Source organism: Lemur catta, chromosome 21 (genome assembly GCF_020740605.2).
Source record: "Lemur catta isolate mLemCat1 chromosome 21, mLemCat1.pri, whole genome shotgun sequence".
NCBI lineage: Eukaryota > Metazoa > Chordata > Mammalia > Primates > Lemuridae > Lemur > Lemur catta.
In genome coordinates, this window is record NC_059148.1 from 32932694 (window position 1) to 32957522 (window position 24829).

The window sequence follows — 24829 nt, forward strand, 5'->3', positions numbered from 1 at the left end:
AGATGGTCGCTGAGTGTCATCATGGCTCTGGAAGAGAGTTCCTCTCTGGACAAGGAGGAGCCCTGAGAAAGGAAAGAAGAAAAAATGCCGGTTCAGGCAAATCTGGAACAATTGAGAATTTTCTTTGTGTTTTTTGGAGACAGAGTCTCGCTTTGTCACCCGGGCTAGAGTGCCGTGGCATCAGCCTCGCTCACAGCAGCCTCAGCCTCCTGGGCTCAAGCGATCCTCCTGCCTCAGCCTCCCGAGTAGCTGGGACTACAGGCATGCGCCACCATGCCCGGCTCATTTTTTCTATATATATTTTTAGCTATTCAGATCATTTCTTTCTATTTTTAGTAGATACGGAGTCTCACTCTTGCTCAGGCTGGTCTCGAACTCCTGACCTCAAGCGATCCTCCCGCCTCGGCCTCCCAGAGCGCTAGGGTTACAGGCATGAGCCACCGCGCCCAGCCCCAACTTGATAATCTATATGCCACCTTAGCCAATGAAAGAATGTTTGAAGTACTTATCAACAAGCAGAGATTTTTAGTTGATGCTCTTTACCTTGATCATTCATTCAACCGCATATATCATACTCTTAATATACACCGGAGTTAAAAACTCAGAGATGGAAAAACAAAACATAAGCTTTGCAGATCTTACGGTCATCAAAAAACAAAACAAAAACTAAAACAAACAAACAAACAAATCCCAAATTCAGCCTAAACAGGAACATTGGAAACCGAATAGTCAAAAAGAAAAAAAATCTGTTTTGAATTTTTTAATTGTACGTAGAGAACATTCTCTCCAATGACCCTATTAGAATTTATAAACCGGTAAGTAACAGCTAAGCAGGGAGCTTCATGTTCTCACTGCTTAGAAAACAAAAGGATTTTGGCCGGGCGCGGGGGCTCACGCCTGTCAACCCAGCACTCTGGGAGGCCGAGGCGGGAGGATCGCTCGAGGTCAGGAGTTCGAGACCAGCCTGAGCAAGAGCGAGACCCCGTCTCTACTAAAAATAGAAAGAAATTAGTGGACAGCTAAAATATGTAAGTAGAAAAAATTAGCCGGCCGTGGTGGCGCATGCCTGTAGTCCCAGCTACTCGGGAGGCTGAGGCAGGAGGATCGCTTGAGCCCAGGAGTCTGAGGCTGCTGTGAGCGAGGCTGACGCCACGGCACTCTAGCCCGGGTGACAGAGCGAGACTCTGTCTCAAAAAAAAAAAACAAAACAAAACAAAAGGATTTTGTGCTTGAACATTTCAGGGCTCTAATGAGTTACATTTTCTGTCGTACCGGCCCACGGCAAAGTCACGTCCAAGGTCACCTCGGAAAGATACATCCACAGGGATTTTCCCAGTCAGGGTCTAACCAGGGTCCAGTACGGTGCCTGGAGCACACAAGGAAGACGCACAATTAGGCTCTATGAGTCATTCAATAAACGAACTCTAAAATCACATAACGAACCGTACACCACAGAGAAATCTACCAGCGCGGTGGCTCACGCCTGTCACCCCAGCACTCGGGGAGGCCGAGGCGGGAGGATCGCTCGAGGTCAGGAGTTCGAGACCAGCCTGGGCAATGTAGCGAGATCCCCGTCTCTACTAAAAATAGAAAGAAATTAGCTGGACAGCTAAAAATATACATAGAAAAAATGAGCCGGGCGTGGTGGCGCATGCCTGTAGTCCCAGCTACTCGGGAGGCCGAGGCAGGAGGATCGCTGGAGCCCAGAGGTTGAGGCTGCTGTGAGCGAGGCTGACGCCACCGCTCTAGCCCGGGCGACAGAGCCAGACTCTGTCTCCAAAAGATAAAAATCTGCCACAAACCCCCAAACCGGATCGCACCCACCAGCCCCCCGCATGATAAATCATATAAAAATAAAAAAAGCATAAAAATAAAACCCCCGTGTCCTGCGAGGACACATCCAACCCGAATGCTGCCCCGCCACCTCCTGCATAGACTAGGCGTCCCCCGGTGTCACGCCCGCGGGTGACAACCCAGCGACCGCGCCGCGACCCTGCACCCGTCGCATCCTTCCCCGCGCACGACCCGGGAGGCTCCGGCCCTCGGCGCGCGCGTGATGACGTCACACGTCGCACAGATACGACGCGGCCCGCCGCGGACGGCCCCACGGCGCCTCGGACCGCGGACGCTTCGCCTCCAAACGACCCCAGACCCCGACGCGACCACTCGGGAGGCCGCCACCCACCCGCTGTCCCCTCGGCGGCGGAACTGTGCCCGCCCCGAGCGCCCAGAAGCCACCTCTGCCGCCCCGCGCGTCACACCCACCGCCACCACACTCGGCCCACACCCTCGCGCCGCGACCGGCTTCACGCTGCGACCCGGCCCCTCAGTCCGAGCCTGGCCCTCTGGTCCCGGACGGGCTCCCGCGCGCGCGCCCGCGGGGACAGCCGTCTGTCCGGTCGTCGGGCCCGTGCTCTGGGCCTCCCGCCGCTCCTCACACAGCCGCGGCCGCCATCTTCATCGGCCGCTCGGCGCTCAACCAGCGCGCCTGCGGAGGCGCGGACACCGGAAGGCAGCGTGGCGGACTTCCGGAGAGCGCCGAGTCTTCGAGGGCGCAGAGGGGGCGGGGCCGCACGGTTTCCAACGGCGCGCGGGGCGGGCCGGCCGCTTCTGCGCAGGCGCTCTCTGAAAGGGGGCGGGGCCGGAGGAGGCGTGGCTTGGGGGATTGCGGCGCTCTGACGTCACAAGCGCGCGCCGGTGGCGAGTCGCCGCTATGGCTGATGAAGGGACTGAGCGAGGTGGGAGCCAGGGGAGGTTTGAGTAGGGCGGGACAGGATGTGACCTCTGGCTGTCGCGCCGAGAAGGGACACAGGGGTCACAAATGCCAAGTGTGCTCGGGACAGAGTAACGTCTCAGGAAGTCTCCGTTGAGAGGATGCGGGTTGTAACCGTGGTCGCCTCCAGGGAGGGGACGGTGGGGACCCGGGGACACCCATTTATGGCAGCGCGTTGTTTTCCTGCGGTTTGAGCCGCTTTTTTCCTCTATCTGTATTTTTTTTTTCCTCCTCAAAAAATACCTAAAAGCAGGCCCGGCGCGGAGGCTCACTCCTGTCACCCCAGCACTCGGGGAGGCCGAGGCGGGAGGATCGCTCGAGGTCAGGAGTTCGAGACCAGACTGGACAATGTAGTGAGACCCCGTCTCTACTAAAAATAGACAGAAATTAGCCAAACGGCTAAAAATATATATAGAAAAATGAGCCGGGCGTGGTGGCGCATGCCTGTCGTCCCAGCTACTCGGGAGGCCGAGGCAGGAGGATCGCTTGAGCCCGGGAGTTGGAGGCTGCCGTGAGCTATGATTGCACCACAGCACTCGAGTCTGGGCAACAGACCAAGACCTTGTCTCAAGGAAAAAAAAAAAAAAAAACCTTGGAGTCACCCTTGATCCTTTTTTTTCTCTCTCTCTCTCTCTGTCTCAAGGGATGGGGTCTTGCTGTCTTGTCCAGGCTGGAGTGCGGCGGCACCAGCCTCCAACTCCTGGCTGCAAACGAGCCTCCTACCTCAGCCTCCTGAGCAGCTAGGACCACAGGCCCGCGCGTGAGCACACCAGGCTAATTTTTTAAATTTTTGTAGCGACGGGGCCTTGCTGTGTTGCCCAGGCTGGTCTCGAACTCCCGACCTCGAGCGATCCTCCCGCCTCGGCCTCCCAGAGTGCTGGGGTGACAGGCGTGAGCCACCGCGCCCGGCCCAGGCCAGCTTTTAACCAGCTCGCCGCCACCCCCACTGTCCCCGGACGCCAGAGCCTCCCCTGCTCTCGGCCTCTGAGCCAAACTCGGGTCCGCCCTGCCTTTGCTCGGCGCCTCGCACGCTCCCACCTGTCCCAGAACAATCCAGAACCCTCCCCACGGCCCACGAGGCTTCTCAGAGTCACCTCTGTCGCGTCCCCTGGCCCACAGCCTGCGGGCACGCTGCTGTCCTCGTCCTGGTCTGGCTCAGGCTGAGGACACTCCCGCCTCTGGGCATCCGTGCGTGCTGTTCCCTGCCTCAAACACTCTTTTCCCAGACCCCTAAGTGCCCGGCTGCCTCACCTCCTCAGGGAGGCCTTCCCAGATCACTGTGTCAAAACAGCGAGTCACAGCTGGAGCCGTGAGCAGGGTGGGGCACGTGAGGTCCCTGGGCATGACCTGTAAAGGACTGTCCCCTTGAGGGACGGCCAGCGCTTGCGTCCTTCCCTTACTCTGGGAGCGTCAGCCGCCTCTCCCTGCGCTGGCCCTTCCCGGGCACCGTGACTCCGTTTACCCTCCCTGCCCACAGCCTGCTTTGTCTTTTTCTTCACCGCCGACCGTGTGAGACACGTCCCTCCCACTCGTGCCAGCTGCAGAGGGCAGGAACTTTGTCTCCTTTGCTGCTGTGTCCCCGGTTCTGAAATCCCTGCTGGCAAATAGTAGAGGCCCTCTGTATACGTTCGCCGAAGGACTCGCTGAACCAGTGTTTGATCTCGGGCAAGTTGATTCAGCTCGCCGAGCCTCCGTTTCCCTATCTGTAAAATGGGCATGACAGCCCACAAGGTTGTGGGGGGGAGCTGCAGCATCAGCTGCCCAGTCGAGCTCCTGCAGAGAGAGGGGGCTTGAGGTCAGAAGTTGGGGGCTTGATAGGAGGAAGGACTCCCCCAGTGCAGCCTTCTGGGGTGCTCCCCTCCTCCGCTAGACCGGAGGGAGCCCCGGAAGGTGCTGGAGATCCACACCCAGAAGCACGTCGTTGGCTTTGGAAACCTGGGGAGGAGGGTCCCTTGTTTTAGAAGCTGCACCCGTCAGCTAGTGCTGTGTGACAAGCATCCCCAAACTCGGTGCCTTCAAACAATAAGCATTGACTTCGGCTTCGTTCAAGATCAGCCAGTGCCCTTCCCTCTTCTCCTACCCCCCACCCCGTCTAAGCCTGGCGAACTCCTACTCAACCTTCAAGACCCGTTTCAAGGCTTTGCCCTGCCCTAGCCCTCCCAGAGTGCCAGAGATGGCACCTCATCCTTTGTGAGTTCCCAATTCTCTACGTCTATTTCCCAGGTCTGTCACCGCGCTAGACGGTGAACTTGTCTAAGGAAGGAGCCCTGCTGTCGTCACCTGCGTCCCAGCCACGCCCTCGCTGTGTGTCCTCGAGCAAGTCATTCAACCTCTCTGTGCCACAAGTTCCTCACACACGAAATGCAGGTAAGAATTCTGCTTGGAGAATTGCGTCATTATTACATGAGTTAATGTACGTACAGCACATAGAACACATAGTGAGCACACAGTAAGCGCTCAATAAATAGGAGCTATTGTCGTCTGCGTTATCCCTCAGTGCTCTGCAGAGGGCCAGACCCAGAAATTATTATTATTATTGTTATTTTTTTTTTGAGACAGATTCTGGCTCTGTCGCCCGGGCTAGAGTGCCGTGGCATCAGCCTCGCTCACAGCAGCCTCAGACTCCTGGGCTCAAGCGATCCTCCTGCCTCAGCCTCCCGAGTCGCTGGGACGACAGGCATGCGCCACCACGCCCGGCTAATTTTTTCTATATATATTTTTAGTTTTCCAGCTAATTTCTTTCTATTTTTAGTAGAGACGGGGTCTCGCTACATTGCCCAGGTTGGCCTCAAACTCCCGACCTCGAGCGATCCTCCCGCCTCGGCCTCCCAGAGTGCTGGGGTGACAGGCGTGAGCCACCGCGCCCGGCCAGAAATTATTTAATGCATGAAGGAATTAATGTGCTATGAATGACCTTGACCTTCATGAACAGAGGACCGCGCAAGACTTCAGCTGGGAGCAAAACAAGAATATCACCAAGTGCTTTAGGCATTTTAATTACGGCCTCCTCCACCCCGGGGTGCTGGCTCTTATTTTTGTTTGGGCCCGGGGGGCGCATTTTGAGGACCAGAATTTGGGGCATCGTCTTTCTGCCTACGTCCTGAGCCCCCGCGCCAGACCTAGTGGCCTGCCACGTCCCTCCCAGCCGCCTGCTTTAAATAACTTGCCCTTGTTAGCTGTGACTCTGAAGCCTGGGGCTGAGCTTACATAAGCCGGCCCACCTCCCCGTGCTTAGCTGAGACCCCAGGCCCAGGGCGAATCCCGCCGGCAGGGGGCGCCCGCTGTCCGGGCTCCAAGTGGGTCTCGCTCTCTCCATCCGCGTTTTCTGGGCAGCAGCTTTTCCAAGCCTTTGTCTGCCTCGTCCCTGTCCTCCTGGACCGTTTTGCCCTGTCTGCAAACCGCCTGTTATTCCCCTGGAGGACAACTCACTTTAAAAATCAAACCCTGGCCAGGCGCGATGGCTCACGCCTGTCACCCCAGCACTCCGGGAGGCCGAGGCGGGAGGATCGCTCGAGGTCAGGAGTTCGAGACCAGCCTGAGCAAGAGCGAGACCCCGTCTCTACTGAAAATAGAAAGAAATTAGCCGGACAACTAAAAATATATATATAAAAAATGAGCCGGGCGTGGTGGCGCATGCCTGTAGTCCCAGCGACTCGGGAGGCCGAGGCAGGAGGATCGCTGGAGCCCAGGAGTCTGAGGCTGCTCTGAGCGAGGCTGACGCCACGGCACTCTAGCCCAGGTGACAGAGCCAGACTGTGTCTCAAAAAAATAAAGAAAGAAAGAAAGAATTTCAGTTTTGTAATAAGTAATTAACAATACCAGGGTGCAAATTCAAAAGGTCGGTAAGGTCATTTAGCGAAAAGCGAGGGTCTCTTTCATGCTTCTGTTCCAGTCCCCCGGCCCTCTGCAGGGCACTCCTTGATGTCGTCCCAGAAGTAGTCTGTGAGCACACAGACAAATACAGACATTTCCCATGAAATGTGTTGAGTTTCATGGTCCTTGGCAGGAAAAAAAAACAAAAAAAAATGAAATGCGTTGAGAGCAACGGTGAGGGGTAAGGGAGCCCAGGCGAGGGAGGCAGCCAGCCCAGGGTGACACTCCAGACGGGGACATTCGGCTGTGCCTAGCTGCTAACAGCCAACGTTTACTTCCTGGGGGCCAGACGCCGGTCTGTGATCTTGCCGTGTGTTCTCTCATTCGCTTCTCACCATGCGTTCGTTGGGGACCTCTGAGTCGCAGACGTCAAACCGAGTTCAGACGTGCGCGAGGTTTATTGGAGAAAGTTCCTCCAAAGGAGGATGGGGAAGGAGCCGGTATAAGCCAGATGTAGCAGACAGAAACATAGGCTGCAGGCCGGGCGCGGTGGCTCACGCCTGTCACCCCAGCACTCGGGGAGGCCGAGGCGGGAGGATCGCTCGAGGTCAGGAGTTCGAGACCAGCCTGAGCAAGAGCAAGACCCCGTCTCTACTAAAAAAAAATAGAAAGAAATTATCTGGACAGCTAAAAATATATAGAGAAAAAATGAGCCGGGCGTGGTGACGCATGCCTGTCGTCCCAGCTACTTGGGAGGCTGAGGCAGGAGGATCACTTGAGCCCAGGAGGCTGAGGCTACTGTGAGCGAGGCTGATGCCACGGCACTCTAGCCTGGGCGACAGAGCCAGACTCTGTCCCCCCTCCCCAAAAAAAAAGAAACGTGGCCTCACGTGGATACGTAGTAGGAAAGTACAGACGTCAAAGACGTTCCAAAAAAAATTGAAAAAAAAATAAATTAATTAAAAAAAAAAAAAAAGAGATGTCCCGAAAGGGTCACAGAAGAGGCTTCGAGAACCACGGGTCTGTATCAAGCCCGAGAGCCCGCGCCCTGTGTCTGTCTGTCCGGCTTCGAAGCAGACTGTGCCTCCTGGGTTTAAATCTCAGACGCGTGGGCACGTCGCCTCGCCTCCCTCTGCCTCAGTTTCCCCCTCGAGAGGGTCAAATAACTCGCTTCCCGGGGGAGTAGCTTGAGCAGCGCTTGGCACATAGTAAGTGCTCAATAAACGCCGACGGGTATAATTATTAGCTTGGTGCTTCCACTAGGAGGCGCTGCGTTTTTTTTTTTTTTCCCCCCCGAGGCCAGACATTCGCTGGGAGATAATCTTCCATCTCCCAGGAGTGGGCTGGGGTTGCCCTGGGACCCTGAGCCCAGTGTGTGCCCCGTGCCACGTCCCTGGCCACAGGCCCCAAGAGAGAGGCTGAGCTCGCGTGGGTGCGTGCCAACCTCCAGCACGTCGGACCGGCTGTACCTCCGTCGGTACCGGGAAGCTCGCCTGCCCAGCAGCTGCCGATTTGGAAGTCACCCCTCCACAAGGGACGGGACCTAATCAGCCCGCCGGCAGTGTCCCCGCCCGGAACGTGGCCACGATTCAAGAAAAGATGATCCCGGACGACAAGAGCCATTAAAATGCTGGCACGGACCGCGGGTCCCCTTGGTAACCTAGAACTCAGCAGCGCAGTGTCGCCAGCGAGCTAATTGATGTTCTGCGACACAGCCGGCTGGTAGCCCGGCGATCGAAATGGGCTCTAATTGCCGACATCCTTCAGGTAAAGGAGCCCCCGCATGTTCCCGTGTCCCCCGCTCCCTGAGCAGGAGCTGAGTCCGTCCGCGACCCGGTCCCCTGATTGCATCTAATTAATCCAACCGGGTTTGCAGAGACGATTCATTAACGAAGGTGTCAGAGGGAGTCGTGACATCGTGACGTCTCAGGGCGAAGCAAGACAGGCGTGAGAGTGAGAGGCGGGTCCGTGGAGAAACGTTCTCCAGGCTGGGTGTGGGGGCTCACGCCTGTCACCCCGGCACTCTGGGAGGCCGAGGCGGGAGGATCGCTCGAGGTCAGGAGCTCGAGACCAGCCTGGGCAATGTAGCGAGACCCCGTCTCTACTAAAAATAGAAAGAAATTAGCTGGACAACTAAAAATATATAGAAAAAAAATGAGCCGGGCGTGGTGGCGCATGTCTGTAGTCCCAGCTACTCGGGAGGCTGAGGCAGGAGGATCGCTGGAGCCCAGGAGTCTGAGGCTGCTGTGAGCGAGGCTGACGCCACGGCACTCTAGCCCGGGCAACAGAGCCAGACTCTGTCTCAAAAAAAAAAAAGTAGTAATATCTGGAAATTCTGTTGCGAGAATTAAAAGAATTAACATATGCAAAGTGCCTAAGAGTTCCTGACGCATAAGTGTTGTGTCTATTTATGTTTTATTGTTATTGTTTGATTCACACGCTGTTTCTCAAAGGGTTTGAATTCAAGTGTCATCAGTGGGCTGCAGTCCCCACCCCTCCCTCTTGTCCCGCGCCCAGCCTGCTGCCCCGAGTGGTCCCCGAGAGACCCCCGGTTGGAGTCCCCCGAGCTGCAGCCGTGCGTAGAGCTCTGGGCCTGTCCCCTTTTAAATGACCCTCCTCAATGCAAAAGACGAAGGCCGTGGCTGCTATGACAGAACCGCAAACACAGAGCTGCACGGTTATCTAGGTACGTGTTTTATTATCATCACGGGGACGACTGTCACTGACAAGGGGAGGGACCTAGAGGATGACAGTGCAAGCCACGGCTTCCAGGGCGATGTCTGTAGATTGCTCAACACGGTTATCCCCCTCCCCGCCGTGCACGGCTCAGCACCACGGCAGGTCTCCACCGCCACACGCTTCCCCAGACAGGACGCGGCTGGGGACCGGGGCTCTGCCCACTCCCGCAAAAGGATGCCCAGGAAGGGGGTGGCACCAGGCTTGATCTGGACATCAAAGCTTCAATGCCAGCACACCCTCACTGGCTACTCTGCCCCGAGCCACCCCGCCCCGTTTGGGGGACCCCTAAGAAGAGACAGAAGAACCATGTCAGCCAGGGCTAAGGAAAGGGAGGTCGCGTGTGGGGTGGGAGGGACAGGGGCTCTCGGATCCGTCCCCTTGCCTGTGACGCAGAGCACGGGAAGTGGCATTTGGACTTCGACGCTGGGTTTCTCGTGTCCGTAAAGGAAGAGGGCAAGGGCAGGGGCTGGGGTGCATGTCTGTACGGGGCGTGGGGAGGGACAGGTTTTTTGTCCGCGGACTTAAGGAGGAGGAAAAGCAGGGGGTGATGAAGGGGCTCAAGCCATTCTGAGACCCCAACTTTACGGGAATCGGGGGTCACCCCTCCAGGGGCTCCCGGACCCAGGCCGCCCGTCGCCCGGGGTGCTGGCGCTTTTGCTCGGTCCCCTGTCCCCTGCGTAGGTCACCCAGAAGCCCCAGCAGGACGCTCGCCGGACCGCAGGCTCCTTGGGGTCCACAGGTGCGTCCCGGGCTCCTCTTGCCCGGATGCTGGCGTTTCTCCGGCGTCAGTTCTTCCTCCTCCTCCTCCTCCTCCCAGTTCCTCTGGGCCTTCGGATCCACCCGCCGTCTGCCCGGGTGCTGCCTCTTGGTGACGGCGTACCCGGGCCAAGGGGAGCGCCGGCCAGGGTGCTGCCGCTTGTGCCGGGTGCCATCGACGAACGGTGACGCCTCCTCCTCCCGTCGGCCGGGGTGCTGGCGTCTCTGGGGCCCCCCGGCACCCCCCCGTTCTTCCTCTTCCTCGACTCCCTCTTCTGCCTCCTCCTCCTCCTCCTCTTCTTCCCTTTTTCCTGGATGCTGGCGCTTGGAGAGCCAGTTGGGTTCAAGCATCTGGGACCCTGGAGGCAAGAAAGAGGACAGTAAGGGACCCCTGAGCCCGGTGACAGCGGCTTTCCTGCCCGGCGAGGCCGATCTCTGGTGACAGCCACCCAGAGTCACAGCCTCGCACCCGCCTCTCGGGCCTCGCAGAATCAGAGGCATTTTTCTCGGGGTTCCACTGCCGGCTCTGTCACCCCCTAGCTGTGTGACTGTCGAAAGTAACTGGCACGGCTGTCTCTGAACCGGTTTCCTCCTACGTAAAATGGTGATAACAGGACCGAACTCAAAAACTGGTTAGGCAGGTCAAGTAAGTGTCAAATAAGGTGTCAGAAGTCCCGGTCCCTTGTTCTGTCTGTCACCCGGGCTACAGTGCAGTGCCACCATCACAGCTCACTGCAGCCTCCAACTCCTGACCTCGAGCGATCCTCCCGCCTCAGCCTCCCGAGTCGCTGGGACCACAGGCATGTGCCACCACGCCCGGCTCATTTTTTCTATCTATATGTTTAGCTGTCCAGCTAATTTCTTTCTATTTTCAGTAGAGACGGGGTCTCGCTCTGTTGCCCAGGCTGGTCTCGAACTCCTGGCCTCGAGCGATCCTCCCTCCTCGGCCTCCCAGAGTGCCGGGATCCCACCGGGCCTGAAAATACTAACGCAAACTGTCCCCCGCACAGAGACTCTCTCTCCCCAGCACAGAATCTGCTTCCCCGCCCAAGGCCGGCTCTCTATGGAAAGTTCCAGAACTGAAGCAGGAAAGGAATGTGCTCGGCTTAATGAGGCTTTCTGAGCTTCTGAGACGCGGGAGGCTGGACCACCAAGCTGCTCCCTCGCTCCCCTCTGCCTCCCAGGTCCTCCCAGCGCCCCCCTGCTCCGCCAGGCACCCCGTAATGCCCCCCCCCAAGCCCACCCACTCACCCGGGCGCTGGCTCGGGTCGCCTTGCAGCCGCTGGAGGTTCTCCGGGAGCAAGAGGAGGTGCAGGAGGTCGTCCAGGCCCCGGCGCTCTGTGGCCTCCCCCGGGGCTGCCTCGGGCTGGGCTCGGCCACCGGGGACGCCGGTCAGGGTCAAGGTCAAAGCCAGGGTGAGCAGCAACCAAGGGCCGGGCATGGTGGCGTCTGGGGTCAGGGGACAGGGAGCGTGAGCCCCGCGCATCCCCGCCAGGCCCCTGACCCCCCCCCCCCGGGGCTGGCTGTGCTGGGGCGGGGACAGCAGGGGGACCCGCCTGTCACCTTGGGGCATCCTCGCCCACAGGGGTGCCTGCCCACCCTCATCCCAACCCCCCATCGCCAAAGCCCTTATCCCAACGCTCAGATGCCATTTCTGGGCTGAAATTCGGGGTTCTGATCCCCAAATGCCACTTGCAAGGCGGAGAGTCTGGTTCCGATGCTAAGTGCGCCCAAGCCAGCTCTCCTGCTCTCGCTAAAAACCCGAATTGCAACGCGGAGATGTTGGATGTCTGACGTCCCGCTTCGGATTGGGACCCCCCCCCCCCGCCCGCGCCGCCACCACCACGCCGACCCCCTGAATGCCCGGTTCTGCCGGACGCCCCTGCAGCCGGGAGGGATCCGGGCAGGGGCGGGAATCCGCCGGCACGGGGCACAGCGCAGGGTCCCCGGCCCCAGGGTCCACCTCCCGGGGACAAAAGCCAGGGGTCCCCGGCCCCAGCCCTGCGCAGGGTCCACCTACCCAGGGACAAAAGCCAGGGGTCCCCGGTACCTCCCTTGCGCAGGGTCCATCCCCCAGGGACAAAAGCCGGGGGTCCCCGGCCCCAGCCGTGCGCAGGGTCCATCCCCCCTGGGGACAAAAGCCAGGGGTCCCCGGTCCCAGCCGTGCGCAGGGTCCACCTCCCGGGGACAAAAGCCAGGGGTCCCCGGCCCCAGCCGTGCGCAGGGTCCATCCCCCGGGGACAAAAGCCAGGGGTCCCCGGTCCCAGCCGTGCGCAGGGTTCACCTCCCCGGGGACAAAAGCCAGGGGTCCCCGGTCCCAGCCGTGCGCAGGGTCCACCTACCCAGGGACAAAAGCCAGGGGTCCCCGGTCCCAGCCGTGCGCAGGGTCTGGCGGATCCCGGGAGCGCTTGGGGGGGGGGACAAAAGCCAGGGGTCCCCGGTCCCAGCCGTGCGCAGGGTCCACCTACCCAGGGACAAAAGCCAGGGGTCCCCGGTCCCAGCCGTGCGCAGGGTCCGGCGGATCCCGGGAGCGCTTGGGGGGGGGACAAAAGCCAGGGGTTCCCGGTCCCAGCCCTGCGCAGGGTCCACCTCCCCGGGGACAAAAGCCAGGGGTCCCCGGCCCCAGCCGTGCGCAGGGTCCACCTCCCGGGGACAAAAGCCAGGGGTTCCCGGGTCCCAGCCGTGCGCAGGGTCCACCTCCCGGGGACAAAAGCCAGGGGTCCCCGGTCCCAGCCGTGCGCAGGGTCCACCTCCCGGGGACAAAAGCCAGGGGTCCCCGGTACCTCCCGTGCGCAGGGTCCATCCCCCGGGGACAAAAGCCAGGGGTCCCCGGTCCCAGCCCTGCGCAGGGTCCACCTCCCGGGGACAAAAGCCAGGGGTCCCCGGTCCCAGCCGTTCGCAGGGTCCATCCCCCGGGGGACAAAAGCCAGGGGTCCCCGGTCCCAGCCGTTCGCAGGGTCTGGGGGATCCCGGGGGACAAAAGCCAGGGGTCCCCGGTCCCAGCCGTGCGCAGGGTCTGGCGGCTCCCGGGGGACAAAAGCCAGGGGTCCCCGGTCCCAGCCGTGCGCAGGGTCTGGCGGCTCCCGGGGGACAAAAGCCGGGGGTCTGGACGCCCCTGCGCAGGGCGCGGGGCCGGAGCGGGGTGGTGGTTACCTGCCCGGGGATCCTGGTCGCGGTCCCGGAGCGCTGGCGCCGGCGGCGGCGACGTCCTGGATGGGGACGATGCTTATATGCGCGCGGGGAGGTCAGCGGGGAGGGGGCGCTGACGACAGGGACCCCGCCCGCCCCGCGGCTCCGGAAACCTGGGGCGGGGACGGGAGGGGACGGGAGGGGGACAGGAACAGGGACGAGAGGCGCGAGCGCAGGCGGCGACGCTGGCGCGCGCTCCTCTGTGCCCCCAGCTCCGGAGCCGGTCTGCTGTCTAAGCGGACGCCCGCGTAGACGGAGCAAATACGCGGGGTGGGCTGGGCAGGGGAAAAGGTCGGGGGACAGGTGGCACCTGGGCTCCCCTCTTAACTGTGCCGCCTCTGACAACTGTCTCGCCCTCTCTGGGCCTCAGTCTTCTCATCTGTACAATGGGAGAGGGGAGGCCGGTTTTCAGAATTCCCCAACTGCCGTGCGAATAGGCTGCAACCAGTTCGTAGACGATTGGGTTCCCTTCCCACAGTTTTGGGGGAAAAAATCTTAATAACCAACACTTTAAAAGCAGGAAAACTGGCCGGGCGCGGTGGCTCACGCCTGTGATCCCAGCACTTTGGGGAGACCAGCCTAGGCAACATAGTAAGACCCCATATCTAAATAAAATACAGAAAATCAGACCAGGCGCAGGGGCTCACACCTGTGATCCCAGCACTTTTGGGAGACCAGCCTGGGCAACATAGCAAGACCCCATATCTAAATAAAATACAGAAAATCAGGCCGGGCGCGGGGGCTCACACCTGTGATCCCAGCACTTTTGGGAGACCAGCCTGGGCAACATAGCAAGACCCCATATCTAAATAAAATACAGAAAATCAGGCCAGGCGCGGGGGCTCACGCCTGTCATCCCGGCACTCTGGGAGGCCGAGGCGGGAGGATCGCTCGAGGTCGGGAGGTCGAGACCAGCCTGAGCAAGAGCGAGACCCCGTCTCTACTAAAAATAGAAAGAAATCAGCTGGACAGCTAAAAAAATAGAAAAAATGAGCCGGGCGTGGGGGCGCATGCCTGTCGTCCCAGCCCCTCGGGAGGCTGAGGCGGGAGGATCGCTTGAGCCCAGGAGTCTGAGGCTGCTGTGAGCGAGGCTGACGCCACGGCACTCTAGCGTGGGCAGCACAGTGAGACCCCATCTCTAAAACTAAAACAAAACCGAGTTGCTATGCAGGGTGATGTGAGCTCGGATGAAGGTCTGGCTGCAAGGTGCTGGGGACAAAGAATCCAGAGCCAGGGCCACCAAGCCTGCCAGGAGATGTCCACAAGGGACGTCAGCTGCAGCTTGAGGGACGAGGAAGACTCAGGGAGGGTCACTTAGAAGAAATTATATTTCAGGCCGAGGGCCACATCAGTGAAGGCACCTCCTACCTCTAGACGGTGCCAACGTTTTCCTGCTTCACTGTACGCTGTTTCTTCAGTCTAGAGCCTTAATGGAGTGCTTGCTGTATACCCCAGAGCATACCAGCGGTCTGGCAAGGCATTCCAAAGGCGTTTAATTATTGCTCCTCCCCCTGGTTGAGCATCCAATTATCCTGACACATCCACGGCCACCGTCTCATGGTACCTTCTCGTCACCTGTGAGGATCAACCAGGAGGGACTATTAGTCCCACTTTTACAGGCAGGGACGCAGACGCCTGGGGAGGCAAAGTGGCTCGGGAGGTTAAGAAGGAGAAAGAAAGTTTTTTTTTTTTTTTTTTTTTTTGAGACAGAGTGTCACTCTGTCCCCCGGGCGAGAGAGCCGTGGCGTCAGCCTCGCTCACAGCAGCCTCAGACTCCTGGGGCAGGGCCCGGAAGCCGACAGACAGTCGCGGGCGGATCAGACACCTTGTCATCCATCAAGGCCGCCAGAGATAACAAGTCCCCCCCCCTCCCTGTCACCTCGGCCCTGTCATAGCTTCCCGTTACACGGGGAAGATGCAAAGTGGCTCCAAATTGCCTTGGCCGTTCGGGTGGATTTATTTTGCCGTCAGCCACGAGCAGGCTGTGTCCCCGTGTTCCGGGCTGATTAGAGCTGGGGTTGGGGGGGGGCCAGGTCTTCATGTGCCGGTGACACGGGGTCATGGGTCGGGGTGATGGCGGAGGGAGGAGGAGGGGCCCAGCGGGGGCCGATGGCATCGTCACCATGGCCCGATGGTGCCCACTGTCCCCACCGCAAACCAGTCGCTCCTTTTCACGACCCCGTGAGGACCCACGTGGGCGGCCGGAACGGACGCCGTGATGTTTTGCCCACCTGTGTCCTCCTTTCAACTTCCAGGGAGCAGAAGGGGACATCTGTCCATCTGGGCCATTGGCTTCTCCCCGCCAAATGCATCCTTGGGAAGATTCCAGTCCCACTGCCCACCTTGGAGTGCCAAGGGGTTGGCACGTGGTCCCAGACTGCCCTGGGGACACCCGCTCTTTCCTGGGACCTCGGCTCTGGCGTGGGGAGCTTGTCATTGTCACCGGGGGGAGGGGGGGACATCTGACCCGCTGAGCAATGAACGCCACTTTCCCGGCAAGTGAGCTCGCGTTGGGTTCTGTTGTCTGCAACACGCAGAGCCCCGCTATGGCCTCGTCCTCTGTCCCGGACCTCAGGGGAGTTGTGGGTTCAAATCCCGGCTACGGGCCGGGCGCGGTGGCTCATGCCTGTGATCCCAGCACTTTGGGGAGACCAGCCTGGGCAACGTAGCAAGACCCCATATCTAAATAAAATACAGAAAATCAGGCCGGGCGCCACGGTGGCTCACGCCTGTCACCCCAGCACTCTGGGAGGCCGAGGCGGGAGGATCGCTCGAGGTCAGGAGGTCGAGGCCAGCCTGGGCAATGTAGCGAGACCCCGTCTCTACTAAAAATAGAAAGAAATTATCTGGACAGCTAAAAATATATATAGAAAAAATGAGCCGGGCGTGGTGGCGCATGCCTGTAGTCCCAGCTACTCGGGAGGCTGAGGCAGGAGGATCGCTGGAGCCCAGGAGTCTGAGGCTGCTGTAAGCGAGGCTGACGCCACGGCTCTCTAGCCCGGGCGACAGAGCCAGACTCTGTCTCAAAAATAATAATAATAATAATAATAGTAACAATATCCGGGCGTCTGCCTAGGGTCTGGGGGGAAAGCCTATGTTTCAGGATCCAGGAAGTAGATGGTGACCTCAGAGTGCACAGATTGAGGATAAATCCCCGAAAGGACTATTAATAAAAGCCCGGGCACGGGGCACAAGGGATCGTGCGGTATCTGGGGAAGGTAAGAGGTGACATATTAGCAGCCTGGAAGGGCAGAGTGGAGGCGGGGTGGAAGCTTCCAGAACCCAGAGAAAGAGGGGGCTTCACGGGGCGCTGTAGCCTTCAGCTGAGGGACCCCGCCCAGAGATGGAACCAGGGGGTTGAATATCTCTCTGTCTCCTCCTGTCCTCTGCTGTCCTTCTCCGGTCCCCACTGGTCCCACCCAGCAGAAAGCCGGGGACCAAGGGACTACTGTCGACGAAGGCCGGGTTCCCAGGCGCCCAGCAGGCCGGGGAAGGCTGGACGGGGTCAAGTGCAGAGGTCAGCGTGACGCCCCGTTGATAATGAACTTGAAGACCCCTCCACGCAAACGTGACTTCGAGCCCTGCCGACGGTGACCAAGCTTTTTGTCCGGGCAGGGACGCAACCTGGAGGTGGCGACAGGACGCTGCGGACGCCGTCTGCGCCGAGGGGGACAGGCGTGGCCCGGACGCGGCGCGGAGGTGGCACGTCACCCGGCCGGCGTCCCCATGATGGATGAGCCACTCCAGCGCCCTACAGGTGAGGAAATGAAAAGAAATTAAAAAAAGCAAAAGCTTCATAAATTCTGGCTGGACTCACGCAGACAGATAAGCGCCCCACTGTAGTATTATTACCAAGAGTGACTTTTTAATTTGTAGCCGGAAATGCCACCAATTGGTCACCGCAGCTGTAGGGATGACCGCGGGTGGGGCTTGGGCTTCGGGTGATGTGGCAACGCGTGACACTTTCGTGGCAGCCAGGTCAGCGCTCCGTGCTGGGGACAGAGGCCAGGTGGGGACGGGGCCGGGGAAGGGGTCACACGGGCAGCAGACACAGAGCCTGATATGGGGACCGAGACACACACCAGGGTGCGTAGACCAAGTCCTCCCTGCGAGCCCCGCTTCCCTGGGCATCTTGCAACACGTCTCTGGCTCTCGAAATACACGGATGGTTTTGCAGGTTTTTGCACCAAACTGGAGCACCCAGGGGCCTCACGAGGCCACGTCACAGTCCCCTGCCCGTGCATGGAAGGGGCACGACAGGGGACAGCTCGGCCTGCAGCCTGGGGCTGGCTGGGAAAGGTGAAGAGGAAGGAGGGCGATTCCGGACTCAGAGGGACAGGCCGGCTGGGGAAGGGACTTCCTGCAAACGTCCATCTAAAAAGCGCAGTTCCAGACCTCCCCTGCCACCCCGCAGCCATCCCAGGGTGGCACCTCCGGCTCTAGGATCCTGCAGAAATAAAGCCGTTCAAGGCCGGGCGTGGGGGCTCACGCCTGTCACCCCAGCACTCTGGGAGGCCGACGCGGGAGGATCGCTCGAGGTCAGGAGTTCGAGAGCAGCCTGGGCAATGTAGCAAGACCCCGTCTCTACTAAAAATAGAAAGAAATTAGCCGGACAGCTAAAAATATATATAGGAAAAATGAGCCGGGCGTGGTGGCACATGCCTGTGGTCCCAGCTGCAGGGGGACAGGGTGGACCAGACTGTGAATTCTCGGTGCCGTCCTAAGACGGCTCAGGCAATTAGAGGCTTTGCCAGAAGGTAGCAGAGTGTGTAATGACAAGGCTCATCGTTTCATTAGGAGCCTGTTTAATTGAGATAACCCCACTGCTTAGCAAGGGACAAAACTGCAGCCCTGCAGGGCCGGTGACAGGCCTGTCTCTCTGTGACAGTGACGGTAATGTAGGTGGCCTGGGAACACACAGGAGAGAGGTTAAGTTGAGATCACAGAGGATCTTTATTTTATTTATTTATTTTTTTTGAGACAGAGTCTGGCTCTGTCACCCGGGCTAGACTGCCGTGGCGTCAGCCTCACTCACAGCAACCTCAGACTCCTGGGCTCAAGCGATCCTCCTGCCTCAGCCTCCCGAGTGGCTGGGACGACAGGCATGCGCCACCACGCCCGGCTCATTTTTTTCTATATATATTTTTAGTTGTCCAGATCATTTCTTTCTATTTTTAGCAGAGACGGGGTCTCGCTCTTGCTCAGGCTGGTCTCGAACTCCTGACCTCGAGCGATCCTCCCGCCTCGGCCTCCCCGAGTGCTGGGGTGACAGGCGTGAGCCACCGCGCCCGGCCACAGAGGATCTTGGATCTCAGTGAAGGGAGTTCGAGCAACTCCTGTCTGCTTGCGTTGTGCCAGCTGGACACAGAGACAGGATGTCATTTGCAAGAAGTTTAAAACCGATCAGCCCCAGGGTTTGTCTTGACAAACTCACTGGTTCTTCTGACAAACGTTCATCAGCGCCTGCTCGGGGCCAGGCCTTGTTCCGAGCGAGGACCCCGACATGGAAAAAGCTGCTCCAGTCTGGGCTAGTGTGGTTGGCGGATGGGACAGCCATGGGAACAATGGCCTGAAATAACTACGTGACCCGGAAGCTGAACTGTGACAGAGAGCGGCAGCCCACGGTGCTACCACGGCCCAGGGAATGCAATGATTAACTCTGCTTTCCAGAGGTTGGGTTTTTGGGGCTGGGTCTTGAGGCATGAATAGGAGTTCACCAAAGGAAGAAGGCAGGAAGGTAGGGATAGAGTGGAGGTGGGTAGTTCGGCCTTTCTTATTCTCCTGCAGGGACTGGTTTACTCCAGGGCGGTGACCCTCCCCGTAGAGCCCCACGGTGGCCCGGGTGACATTGGTTTCTCTAGCTCCCTGGCCTCAGCGTCCCCAAGTCACCCTGCCATGCATGCCAAGGCCCGCTGCTTGAGTCGCCTGCGAAGGTGGGGACGCCAGGGGGACAGCCTTCCTCACTGTCACACAATTAAAAGTTCCAACTACCGCAGAGGCTTTTGAAAGGGCGTCTTTTCTTCCTTGGGCTTTACGATTTTTTTTTTTTTGGTCCCTGGGTCTATTATTCTCACATTTAATTAACGTTCCGCTTGACTAATAAGATAGAACAGAAGCAGCTGGGGTGGCTTGGAGGCGGAGGGCTGCGAAATCGCACGGCTTGGGGAGGAGGGGCAGAGGGGACAGGGCCGGCAGCCGTGGGACGGGGACAGACAGAAACTGGGTCAGACACGGGCGGGGGCTCAGCTGTACCCCTTGGGTGAAAACTAACAGGGTGAGCTGCCCCCTCATTCTGGGCTTTGCCTGGCTGTCCCCCTCCTGGGGACACAGTCCCGCCATCTCTTCATTCTCCCAACTCAGACAGGGGACAGGGGAGCCGTTAACCGCCGTGGTCCGGAGCGGTGTTGATTCTGCGAGGACCATGTCTGTCTGGTCCCCTGCTGTCCCCAATCCCGTGTCCCCAGCGTAGCGTTTGGTTCCAAGTGGGCGATGAATGAGGATTTGCAGAGTGGTTTTCTTTTCTTTCTTTTTTTTGAGACAGAGTCTGGCTCTGTCACCCGGGCTAGAGTGCCGTGGCGTCAGCCTCGCTCACAGCAGCCTCAACCTCCTGGGCTCAAGCGATCCTCCTGCCTCAGCCTCCCGAGCAGCTGGGACGACAGGCATGCGCCACCACGCCCGGCTCATTTTTTCTATATATATTTTTAGCTGTCCAGCTAATTTCTTTCTATTTTTAGCAAAGACGGGGTCTCGCTCTTGCTCAGGCTGGTCTTGAACTCCTGACCTCGAGCCATCCTCCCGCCTCGGCCTCCCCGAGTGCCGGGATGACAGGCGTGAGCCACCGCGCCCGGCCTGGCTGAGGCATTGAAATGGCACCGAGACCCACAGACGGGCAGGGACCTGCCTACCAAGCCAGCTGTGTGACCTTGGACAAACACCTTCAGCGCCCAGCACAGCTGGGTCCCTTATCAAACAGGGGACTGGTTCGTCCCATTCCCAGAGTTGGCAGGAGACAAAGGACGTCCGTAGACGGGGCTTGGAGCGACCCTGGGCTCCCGATAGCTCAAAATCAATGGAAGCTGCTGTTGTCATCGTCAACATCCTGCTTTTCAACGCCACGATCACTGCCAGGCACACAGGACGGGGGACCAAACACACAGGGTCTCGAGCCCCCTGGCTCTGCTTGTTCTCGGAGTGAACTTGACCAAGTCGTGCCGCCCCTCTGGGCCTCGAGTGCCCCATCTGTGAAATGGGGCTGAGGATTCCTGCTCCCCCAAGGCTGCGGCGAGGTGACATTTGCCAAGCTCTCGGAGGGCGGGTGGAGGCCGGCTGTTCCCAGCGGCAGCCTGGCCCCGAAGCCCAGCTGCACCCCAGGGGGACAAATCGGATGAATCGGATCAATCGTGCCTGCTGCTTCCCTTCCTCCTCCCCCCGGTCCTAAAGTCCCCGATAAAAGCTGAGTCTGTAAATGAATGTACCTCCCAGCCAGGCACGGCCACACGGCTGTGACAAGCGGGCGAGGTCTTGGCTGGTGGCAGCATGGACGTCCACACAATTAAGCAGCCCGAAGGCGCGGGGGGAGGGTGTCAATTTCCTGGCGGGCGGGGGGACACAGCCCAGCAGGGTGAGAAGGGACAGAGGGACCAAGCTGGGATCCAAGCCCAGGTCCGTGTGACTCCAGAATCTCTCTCGTCACCGCCGCGATGCTGCCTGCCATTCGTTCCCCGCTGGGCCTCAGTTTCCCCAGCTGTGAAAGCCAAGGCAGACCGGATCAGATGGTGTCCGGGGGTTCACGTCACATTTTGGTTTGCTGAGTTAACGCTTTGGGGGCGGGGGTTGGAGTCGGTTGGGCTGTTTTAGGGCGTTTGCCTGGAGCTGCGAGTAGCCGTGTTGCCACCCGGAGAAGGACGCTTGGCAGAGAATGGAGCCACCCCAGGGAGGCAGAGGGACAATGACACATATAGATTTTTTGAGATAGGGACTCTCTGTATCACCCAGACTGGAGCCCAGTGGCACAATCAGAGCTCACTGTAGCTTCCAACTCCTGGGCTCAAGCGATCCTCCTGCCTCAGCCTCTGGAGTAGAGGGGGCTTCAGGTGCCACCATGCCCGGCTAATGACATCTTTGGACTCCCTGGGTTCCAACTTTGCAGCTCTGCTTCCCTCTGGTGGTAGAAATCAGAATTGGACCAAACTGCACGGTCCCGCCTGACATCCACCTTCTGCCCACCTGGGGCGGCCACATTGGGGCATCCTGCGTTTTTGTTGGCTAAATCTGGCGACCCCACCGCCCCCACGCTTGGAATCCCTTTCATAGAAACTTAGATTTTTTTTTTTTTGAGATAGAGTCTCGCTGTCACCTGGGCTAGAGTGCCGTGGCGTCAGCCTCGCTCACAGCAGCCTCAGCCTCCTGGGCTCCAGCGATCCTCCTGCCTCAGCCTCCCGAGTAGCTGGGACTACAGGCATGCGCCACCACGCCCGGCTCATTTTTTTTCTATATATATTTTTAGTTGTTTTGGCTAATTTCTTTCTATTTTTAGTAGAGACGGGGTCTCGCTCTTGCTCAGGCTGGTCTCGAACTCCTGACCTCGAGCGATCCTCCCGCCTCGGCCTCCCAGAGTGCTGGGGTGACAGGTGTGAGCCACCCCGCCCGGCCAACAGATGATTCTTAAAAAAAAAAAAAAAAAATCCCTAGGTGAGCAAAGATGTTGAACATCTTTTTGTCGCTTACTGGCCATTTTTATGTGTTGTGAAATGAATACTAAAACACCTTTGGCCCATTGTTGTACTGAGTTGTCTTATTATTTAGTTGTAAGTTCTTTACATGTTCTGGATACAAGACTTTTGTCAGCGATATTCATCAGAGACTCCCTTTCCATAAATGTTCTCTTAGCACCACATAGACCTTTTTACTCATTGAAAATTTAATTTTGCCCGATTCTCCCATTCACGGTTTCCTGCCCTACCAGATCTCAGACTTCATGAGTGTTAGGTCTACGGGAGGCTGAGGCAGGAGGATCGCTTGAGCCCAGGAGTCTGAGGTTGCTGGGAGCGAGGCTGACGCCACGGCACTCCAGCCCGGGCGACAGAGCCAGACTCTGTCTCAAAAAAAAAAAAAAAAAAAAATTTTTTTTTCCAAACCACCAATTTCTGGGACCCCCTGAAATCAGCCTCATCCTCCAGGGATAGGAGAGGGGGGTACTTCGGTCCTTAGCAGGGGGGTAGGAATGCCGGAGGCTGCAGCTGTCTATGACATTTTACCGCCTCCGGGGACCGTCCACACCCCCTGCGGCCACTGAGTCACAAACCCGGGTTTTCCATTAACAGGATTCTGTGAATTCCCGCCAGGAACCAACCAAACAGTGAGGCCAGGGACGCTCTGCTCGTCCCCACGTGGTGCTGCCGGCTCCTCCAACACGGAAGAAGCCTCCATGCACTGGCGAGGAACGGGAAAATGTGCTAGAAAAATGGGAATTGATAAAGGGAGGGGCCGGTGGCTTCATGCAGTCCCTTCAGTGGGGATATCTGATGCAAAATAATCAATATGTGACTCAAAATAATCAATATCTGATGCAAAAAAACCAGTATCTGACTCAAAATAATATCTGATGCAAAATAATCAATATCTGATGCAAAAAAACCAGTATCTGACTCAAAATAATATCTGATGCAAAATAATCAATATCTGATGCAAAATAATATCTGATGCAAAATAATCAATAGGTGATGCAAAATAATCAATATCTGATGCAAAATAACATGTGACTCAAAATAATCAATATCTGATGCAAAATAATATCTGATGCAAAAGAATCAATATCTGATGCAAAAAAACCAATATCTGACTCAAAATAATATCTGATGCAAAATAATCAATATCTGATGCAAAATAATCAATATGTGATGCAAAATAACATCTGATGCAAAATAATATCTGATGCAAAATAATCAATATCTGATGCAAAATAATATCTGATGCAAAATAATCAATATCTGATGCAAAATAATCTATGTGATGCAAAATAACATCTGATGCAAAATAATCAATATCTGATGCAAAATAATATCTGATGCAAAATAATCAATATCTGATGCAAAATAATATCTGATGCAAAATAATAGGTGATGCAAAATAATCAATATGTGATGCAAAATAATATGTGACTCAAAATAATGAATATGTGACTCAAAATAATCAATATCTGATGCAAAATAATGTGATTCAAAATAATCAATATGGGATGCAAAATAACCAATATCTGATGCAAAATATCTGATGCAAAATAATATCTGATGCAAAATAATCAATATCTGATGCAAAATATCTGATGCAAAATAATCAATATCTGATGCAAAATAATCAATATGCGACTCAAAATAATATCTGATGCAAAATAACCAATATCTGATGCAAAATAATATCTGATGCAAAATAATCAATATCTGATGCAAAATAATATCTGATGCAAAATAATCAATATGTGACTCAAAATAATCAATATCTGATGCAAAAAAAGCAATATCTGATGCAAAATAATATCTGATGCAAAATAATCAATATGCGACTCAAAATAATGGCAGCGGCTGCCCTTCCCCAGCAGCCGGGCCGGGTGCAGGGAAGGCCCGGCGACTGCAGGTCGGGAGAGCGAGTCTGGGGCCCAGATGGCCGCGTGCAAATCCGCTCAGTCGCGCCCGGCTCCAGGGCGTCACTCCCGGGCGACAGAGGATCCGCTTCCGGCGCTAATTGCCCGGAGTTGACGTGGAGCAGCAAAGCGCCTTCTACGCCTGCGCAGCGCCTTTCACCCGGCGACCGCGTGGGTGGGCGTGGCCACGTCTCCCAGGGCCGGCTCCGCCCCCTTGCTGCCTCGCAGCGCCGTTCCCCCGGCGACCGCGTGGGTGGGCAGGGCCGGCCCTGGGAGACGTGGCCCCGCCCCCTACGGCGGCGAAGCGCCGTTCCCCCGGCGACCACGCGTGTGGGCGGGGCCACGTCGCCCAACATCGGCTCCGCCCCCTGCGGCGGCGTAGCGCCGTTCCCCCGGCGACCGCGTGGGTGGGCGTGGCCACGTCGCCCAGGGCCGACTCCCGCCCCCTGCGACGGCGTCGCGCAGTTCACCCGGCGACCGCGTGAGTGGGCGGGGCCACGTAGGCCTGGCCTGCCCTCCGCCCTCTGCGCCGGCGCAGCGCCGTTCCCCCGGCGACCGCGCGTGTGGGCGGGGCCACGTCTTCGAGGGCCGGCTCCACCTTCTGCGGCGGCGCAGCGCCGTTCACCCGGGGACCGCGTGAGTGGGCGGGGTCACGTCTCCCAAGACCGGCTCCGCCCCCTGCGGCGGCGCAGCGCCGTTCCCCGGGCGACCGCGCGCGTGTGGGCGGGGCCACGTCTCCCAACACCGGCTCCGCCCCCTGAGGCGGCGCAGCGCCGTTCCCCCGGCGACCGCGTGAGTGGGCGGGGCCACGTCTCCCAAGACCGGCTCCGCCCCCTGAGGCGGCGAAGCGCCGTTCCCCCGGCGACCGCGTGGGTGGGCGGGCAAGGGGCGTGGCCACGTCGGCCCGCGCCGGCTCTCCG

General features: G+C 58.1%; 1 protein-coding gene across 1 annotated transcript; it reads right to left on the reverse strand.

The window, feature by feature from the left end:
- Positions 1-9832: 9832 nt before the first annotated feature.
- TRH (thyrotropin releasing hormone) lies at positions 9833-11522 on the reverse strand. Its single transcript, XM_045534139.1, has 2 exons — positions 11333-11522; positions 9833-10440 (listed from the first exon to the last, which is right to left on the reverse strand). Exons 1-2 carry the CDS (start codon positions 11520-11522, stop codon positions 9923-9925), a joined length of 708 nt encoding a protein of 235 aa, XP_045390095.1. The 3' UTR covers positions 9833-9922.
- Between the last annotated feature and the right edge of the window lie 13307 nt (positions 11523-24829).